This window comes from Aotus nancymaae, unplaced genomic scaffold, assembly GCF_030222135.1.
Source record: "Aotus nancymaae isolate 86718 unplaced genomic scaffold, 86718_ANA_hifiasm-v0.15.2.pri h1tg000002l, whole genome shotgun sequence".
In the NCBI taxonomy this organism is placed as follows: Eukaryota; Metazoa; Chordata; class Mammalia; order Primates; family Aotidae; genus Aotus; species Aotus nancymaae.
The window spans coordinates 50,401,518-50,409,739 of NW_026988413.1; the positions used below are offsets into that span (position 1 = coordinate 50,401,518).

General features: G+C 42.9%; 1 protein-coding gene across 1 annotated transcript in view; it reads right to left on the bottom strand.

Moving 5' to 3' along the window:
- The window catches only part of DLD (dihydrolipoamide dehydrogenase), a 35,418-nt gene extending 32,801 nt beyond the window's left edge, over nt 1-2,617 (bottom strand). The window contains exons 1-2 of the mRNA XM_012455905.3: nt 2,497-2,617; nt 181-259 (exon numbers count right to left, since the gene is read on the bottom strand). Of these exons, the coding sequence (XP_012311328.1) occupies nt 181-259; nt 2,497-2,535 (118 nt within the window). The 5' untranslated portion in view covers nt 2,536-2,617. The remainder of the gene's footprint in view (nt 1-180; nt 260-2,496) is intronic.
- Between the last annotated feature and the right edge of the window lie 5,605 nt (nt 2,618-8,222).

Consider the following 8,222-nt stretch of genomic DNA (forward strand, 5'->3'; position numbering starts at 1 on the left):
TTTACCTTGTTCACTGCCTGGAACACACTAGCTCAATATACATTCAAATGAATAAACACATTAACAAATAAACTATAAGACACTTAATGTAAGTTATTCCAATATTCACTTGCTTTTACACTGAAACAGAAAGGAACTGTCAGCTAATATGATGAAAATATGTTTTACTTAAGTACTTACTCGGCTGATCTGCATAAGTTCTCAGAGGCACTGCAGAAATTCCCTGTAGGCCATGAGATACTCGACTGAAATGGCCCCTCTAGAAAAAGAAAATGTTCCTATTATGTAAAATATGAATTAAAAACATAGAACTACCGAAGGTTGATGAAAACAGAACAATTTTGGGCAAATGTATCAAGCAAGGATTATTAATGTATCTTTTTCATTGCCACACAGATACCAGTTTCCCCTCTTTGACAATAACTTATTTAAACTTTTCAGTTTCAGCTTGCCACACCTATCTTTTTATTATGAATACTCAACAAATCATCTCATATTTAACCTAATTTTTAAAATGTATTCAATGGTATTTTTACTCAACTTTCAGAAAACATGGCTAATTATTAGTGCCAGGGGTCATTTTAATGTCATAATTAAAGCTCTAGGCCACGCGTGGTGGCTCGCACCTGTAATCCCAACACTTTGGGAGGCTGAGGTGGGCGGACCACCTGAGGTCAGTTCAAGATCAGCCTGGCCAACATGGTGAAACTCGTCTCTACTAAAAATACAAAAAAATTAGCAGCGTGTAGTGGCGGGCACCTGTAATTCCAGCTACTTAGGAGGTTGAGGCAGGAGAATCGCTTGAACCCAGAAGGCGGAGGTTGCAGTGAGCAGAGATCATGACACTGCACTCTAGCCTAGGTGACAGTGAGACTCCATCTCAAAAAAAAATTAAATAAAGCTCTGAAAGTTCTAACTTAGGCCGGGCGCGGTGGCTCACGCCTGTTAATCCCAGCATTTTGGGAGGCCGAGGCGAGCAGATCACGAGGTCAGGTGTTCAAGACCAGCCTGACCAACATGGAGAAACCCCGTCTCTACTAAAAAATACAAAAAAATTAGCCAGGCATGGTGGCGCATGCCTGTCATAAATAAACTGTTAATTAATTAACAGTTTAATTATGACAGGCACGTGCTAGCTACTCGGGGGCTGAGGCAGACGAATCACTTGAACCTGGGAGGTGGAGGTTGTGGTTAGCCGAGATGGCACCATTGCACTCCAAGCCTGGGCAACCAGAGCAAAACTCCATCTAAAAAAAAAAAAAAAAAAAATTCTAACTTAAATACTTCAATAATCTATACATAATAATCCTTTTACCTGTCATTTGTTTCCTAACTGTAAGCTAGCATGTATGTATGGTCCATATTTACTTAGAACAATCTATGAAGATATTCCTGAGCCATCAACTAGGAATAGAAAATTAGACAAGGTAATTTAGGAAAATGCACTAAGTAACGTGCATACGGTCTGGAGGACTATAGTTTAACAAACTGCATCAGAATCTCCCTAATCTCTATATATGGATGGCTACCATTTCCTAAGGACAATGAGGCAGAAGAAACAAAGCAAAAACCTCCTGCTCCTATCACACCAGGCAAATGGGCGGCAGTAACAAAACCTACAGATGTTCCCTATTCCAACAACTCTTAACACCTGAGGTCAGGACAGCAGACCCAAAGAGCAGCAGATTGTCAATCTTGAGTTTTAGTCTCATCTCCGCCGCTCCCTGGAAGCATGACTTGTATAATGTTACATTAACTTTTGGGAACACCGGTTCCTCATCTCTGAAACAAAGGAGTTTGATTGCTATATTATTCTTAAGGTCTCCACCAAGATAGTGGTAACCAAGGTGCCACATACATATAATCTGGCTGTATTAGGTAGGCAGATAAAAACGGAAGGCTGTTCTGATAACCTGCTGCAATTAAAGATGTAAGCCTCCAGGAAGACCTGAGAGGGTAATGAACACCAGTTTGAAGCTGCAAACACTGACAAGACCTCAGGGGAATTCCGAGGGCTGCTGGAGCCGAATGGGTCTGGCCATTCAAGAAATGGCTCCAGGGTTACCTGCCCACTGCATAAAATTTGGCCCCTCAGGGTTCAGAATTAGGATTAGAAAAAGGCAGATAGTATACAGAGCCAGACTACACGGGACATGGGTGGCTTACATTTCCTCCAAGGTAGAGGCCTACGTGTGACGGGACGGCCCTCGGTCCAGGCTTGGGAGTGTACCACGAGTGACCGCTGGCCGTCACACAACCATAGAAGACATGCCACATACTGGGCACAGGCCTGTCCCTCGCCTGCTACCGCCGCAGGACGACCTGCTACCCTGGAGCCTAGGGCCGGGCTGAACCGGTGCAGAGGCGGGGCAAGGGGTGGTGCGGCCCAGGCGCCCGGCCTCCGCCAGCCCAACAGGGTTACGCCGCGTCCCGGACCCACGGAACGGGACCCTCCGTGCCTCGGGCTCAGCACGACCCCACCTACTTGGCCCTCACCTTGGCCAAGGAGCAGTACACACGACTCCAACTCTGCATTTTTCCGCTGTATTTTCCTTTCCGCCTATGCGTTCACGGCCGCTGAGCGCCTCCACCTCCTCGCCAAGGTCTCCCCGCCCTGCGCATGCACAGGCGCAACCGACGTCATCACCCGGAAGCAGCGCGATTGGCCAGCGCGGTTCTACCGCACGAGGCGTTCCTGTTAGGGTAGGCGTCGTACACTGTCGTAAGGAGCGCAGTGCTTTGTGGTATCGGGGTCAGCTTTATGGGCTGCTGTCAAAATGTCGAGCTTACAATGTATTATTAGACTTGGAAGATAAAATAAACAAATAAAACTATCATTTGCTTAATGCATGCCACAGACGGTAAGCCTGACAAGTTCCACAAGCTCTTGGTTGTGCTACTCATTCACCGGCACTTTCGTCTTTTTTGTTTTTTTTTCCTTCTTGTGGAGAACGGGGTCTCGCTATATTGCCCAGGCAGGTCTCGAACTCCTGGGCTCAAGCTATCCTCTCGCCTCTGCCTCCGTAAGAGCTGGGATTACAGGCGTGAGCCACAGCGCCCAGCCATTCCCCGGCACTTTCTACAGACATCTCATTTCATCCTTGCAACAACCATATGAAGTATTACTAGTATTTCCATTTCTTGGATGAGGCCCAGAGAAGTTAAATAATGCCCCCAAAGTCTGGCAGAGGAGACGTAACTGCAGCTCCGAGGCCAAAGCCTTTGGTTTTAACTACTGCTTTATAATTGCTCCCTTCAAATGCCATATAAGGGATGGGGCTACAGATTTTGGTATCGCCAGCATCCTGCTCTAACTAGCTAACTGACAATACGTAGAAAACACACTATCTTCTATTTCTTTGGTTGAGAAACACATCTCCTTGGTAGAACAAATTAGAGGGTGGGATGGTGATGAGATTTTTAGGTACTGAGAGATAATAGTTTGAAAAACATTGTCTTCATTGAGCACAAAAGTCTAAGGTCTGATACTTGCCTTGTGATAGCTCTATATAGTGTGAATAAACTTAATTCTACATTTACTGAAAGTCTACCACCTAGGCCTTGTGCTAGGCTCTATAGACTTAAACACTGGTTAGAAATTACTGCCTATCTATCTGTGCTCAGCTTTAGATATGGATAATATTTAGTATTTATTATAGAGATGGTATTGCTGGCAGCTCTGTCCTGTGACAGGGTCCCAGGCTCCTTTTGTCTCGTGATACTGCCATCATCAGAGATTGCCTTGCATCTTTCATTCAAGATGGCTGCTCTAGTTTCTACAGTCATGCCCCCTCATTCCATCTGATTACTGTAAGGTCTTTTAAGCTGACTGACCCACAACATGGATGGCATGGTAAACTCTGTGACCTGCGCGGATGCTCCAGATGAGTTCCTGGAACTAGAAAATCTGAAGTAACTGGAAGACCACGAAAAGGGGAAGAATGATCAACCCCTGCGTCGCCTTATTAACTTTGACACATTCTTCTATTGTTCCTTATTCCCGCCTCAACTGAAAAGGCAACTGGACTTTGTAATCGACCTTGGTCAACCTTGTGACTCCAGAGCCTACCACCACCTCCCAGTTTGCAAAAAATGCCCTGAACTGTAACTTGTGTAACTTTCCACTGCCTACTCCAAACCTATAAAACCAGCTCCTATCCCACCGCCCTCCACCGACTCACTTTTCAGACTCAGCCCGCCCGCACTCGGGTGAATAAACAGCTATGTTTCTCATACAAAGCCTGTTTGGTGGGGGTGTCTCTTCATTCAGAACATGCGTTTAACAATTACAAAGCCACACCAAGCTGCAAGGGGATCTGCGAAACTGTCTTGTCAGCTGAGTGCCTAACTAAAATTGTATTAATAAGCAAGATGAGATGAAGAGATATTGGGGGACACTGAGTAGCCTCCACGACACAGATGGGGAGAATGGCAGCTTCATGGCAGTCTTTGACATCTGATGTAGGAGTTATCTCTCCATATGCACCAAATCTCACAGTTCTTTCCTGAACTGTTCTGAGGCTTTGTCCTTTTACTCCCTTGTCCAGAATTACAATATCGTATTCTTATTTTTTTTTTTTTAAAAAAAAAACCACTTCCATCCTTTCCAACTGTCATTCACAAAGCCTAGGAGCTCAACCTAGTGTGAGAAGTGAGACAGGAAATAGATTCCTTACTAAACTCACCATACTCCTCCACATTCCTCCTCATCTTTTCTACCAACTATACCTCTTCTCCTCTTAGCTAGGACAAAAGCCACAATGCATATAAATTAATACAAACATACTGGGGTGGAGAAAGTGATGTCAACAATGAACAGCCCGCACTAGCAGTGTTTATATTCCCACTAAGGAATGTAACCAGAAACTGGACCACAATTATTTTACTAACTTGATTTTTTTCATTTAACACTATCTCATGAACAACTTTCCATATTCGTATTAGCCTACAACATTAGTTCTAACGACTACTTAGTATTTTGGGACATACCCTAATTTATTTAACTATATTTTATTATTAGATATGTAAGCCATTACAAATTTTTCAGTATCTTAAATAGCTTATGACTAAGTCTTTGCACACATTCTTTGTCACTTCTTGCAGTAAATTCCCAGGAGCAGAATTGCTAGGTCAAAGATAAAGCATATTTTAAAGATTTATACTGTCTCTCACTTATTTTAATTCTTTTTTTTTTTTTTTTTTTTGGAGTCTTGCTCTGTTGCCAGGCTGGAGTGCAGTGGTGCGATCTCAGCTCACTGCAACCTCTGCCTCCTGGGCTCAAGCCATTCCCCTGCCTCAGCCTCCCGAGTAACTGGGATTACAGGTGCCCACCACCACGCCCAGCTAATTTTGTATTTTTAGTAGAGCCAGGGTCTCACCCTTTTCAAATGTCCTTAATTTAAGTGGGTTAATGGAGATAAATTATTCATTATAAATGCAATAAGTCAGGCAATCAAAATTTTTGCAAAACATGGCTTTTCAAAAACACTTCTCTTGCTGGTTTAAGTAAATATTAAATTCAATAGGCTACACTTCATCGAGTTTTTTGGTACAGTTGATAATATAATGACAAGAGCATGAATTTTGCAGTCAAAAAGTTCTGTGGACTCTTGCTCCTCCACTTAATAAATAAATGTGGAAACTTGCAGATGTTTCTTAACTTTTCTAATCTTCAGTTTCTTTAAAGGTAACACAAGGTGCTAGCTCCCACACCACAGGTTATTGTAATTATTCATAGATGATATATGTACAAGGTCTAGCCCATGGTAAGCATTTAACCAACATCAATTCCCTTTTCAAGCCCTTTCTTCCTTGCATCAAACTATATCTTAATTCCTTCTTGAGCCAGTATAACAGACTCAGTGAGTCTTAGAAGAAACCTTCATAATGCAAATAGACTAGAAATTTAAGTGATCAACAAAGTGGCCACAATTAAGTGTTCCATCCAAGGACAGAGCCAAATGGGGATTCTATCCTTTTCAGTCTCCTTTGTTGGTTCTTCATCTAACCTCTTAAATGTTAATGTTTCAAAAGAACCTATCCTTAACTTTCTGGTCTTTTCGCCCTATATTTACATTTTGGCCATCTTATCCATTTCCATGGCTTTAGCACCTGCCTACATGAAAAACTTCTAAATCCTTATCACCAGTCTTAAATATGTGTGTGTGTGTGTGTGTGTGTGTGTGTGTGTTTGTGTGTGTATACTATATATACATATAGTAGAAACAGGGTCTTGCTTTGTTGCCCCAGGCTGGTCTCAAACTCCTGGCCTCAAGTGATCTTCCTGCCTCAGTTTCCCAAAGTGCTGGGATTATAGGCATGAGGCACTGTGCCTATCACTTATCTTCAGTCTTCTCTCCCAATCTCCAATTGCATATTTTCTCTCTTTTTTTTTTTTCTATTTTTTTTTTCTGTGACAGGGTCTCACTCTCTTGCCCAAGCTGGAGTGCAGTGGAGTGATCTCAGCTTGCTGCAGCATCAACCTCCTGGGCTCAAGTAGTCCACCTGACTCAGCCTCCCATGTAGCTGGGACTACAAGCGCATACCCCATACCCAGCTAATTTTTAAATTTATTTTGGTAGAGACAAGGTCTCCCTGTGTTGCCCAGGTTGGTCTTGAGCTCCTGAGCTCAAGCAATCCTTTCTCCTTGGCCTCCCAAAGTGCTAGAATTACAGATGTGAACTACTGCACCTGGCCTCAATTGTATATTTTCTTTTTTTTTTTTCTTTTTTTTTTTGAGACAGAGTCTCACTCTGTCACCAGGCACCAGGCTGGACTGCAGTGGTGCAATCTTGGCTCACTGCAACCTCCGCCTCCCGGGTTCAAGCAATTCTCCTGCCTCAGCCTCCCGAGTAGCTGGAACTACAGGAGCGCGCCACCATGCCCAGCTAATTTTTGTATTTTTTAGTAGAGACAGGGTTTCACCATGTTGGCCTGGATGGTCTTGATCTCTTGACCTCATGATCCGCCCACCTCGGCCTCCCAAAATTGCGTATTTTCAACTGTCTACTAAATATGTTCAACAGTTATGTCAGTTTCAATTATCTTAATATTAAATGCATACGTTTTCTCTTATGATTAATGATACCTCTAAAAAGTCTATCATCTATATGAAAGATTTTGTAGCCATTCTCAACTCCTCTCTTTATTCCAGCATCTAAAAGTCATAGCATTAGTTATATTGTTCTAGAAGCAGACCTAGAAATAAGGATTTGAATGTCAGTAGTTTATTTGATAAATGATGCAAGGAAGCACCAGCAGGAGATGGAAAAGGGATGGAAACTATTTCAGATACATTACTTAGTAGATTATCACTGTGGGCAATTGGGGCTCAGACTCAGTGGAGGCCTCTGGGTGACAGCACAGAGCATGCTTCAGAGTTGTCCTACCCAATCTATATCCATGAACTTCCATCAGTCACTGAATGAGAACTGATCCCAGGGACTTAACTCTCTATACTTCTCACCGGCCCCATAGGTGCACAGAGTGAGTACCAGCAGCCAGGGAAATCTCCCAGGCAAAGAGTTTCTGATGCTTGCAGTAGAAATGCTTTGAGTGAACATGCAGAAGAGAAGTGAATGCTAAGAGGATACAGGGGAAACACCCACAAGATCTGTGATAATCACCAAGTCCTATCAATTCTGAATGTGAGAATGAGAGTGAAGGAAACATTGGGATGGCTCCAGAGTTGCTAGCTTAGACAGCTGGTAGACAGTGAAACCAATGCAGAAATAGGCAACACAGGAGAAAGAGCAGCATTGGAGAAAGATAATGAGTTATGTTTTTTTGAATTTGAGATGCCAGCTGGACAACTGAGTGAAGAAAAGTTACTGGAGCACAATTCTAGAGCTTACAAGCTCCAGACACGGACTTGGAAATTTGCTGGCATGTCGACACATGTGAGAATAGATGAATTCACTAAGGATCGCATTAAAGAAAATTTATAAGGGAGTGTGAACAAAAGCAGAAAATGGTACGTATGATGGAGTGTTGGGTGTGGGACAAGTCCAGGCTAGAGTGCAGTGGCCTGAATATAGGCTTCTCACTCTCAGGGCGTTTAGTAGTTTCTTCTTGATCCAATGCATGTATTATAGCAGCAGGGATCTTTGTGCTTTCTCAGCATAGTACTGTACTATTTGTAAATACATTTTTCCATTTTCTGTTTTTTTGTATTTTTGACATTTTGTTTCATTGGTGTGCTGTATATTTTCCACACCCTCACT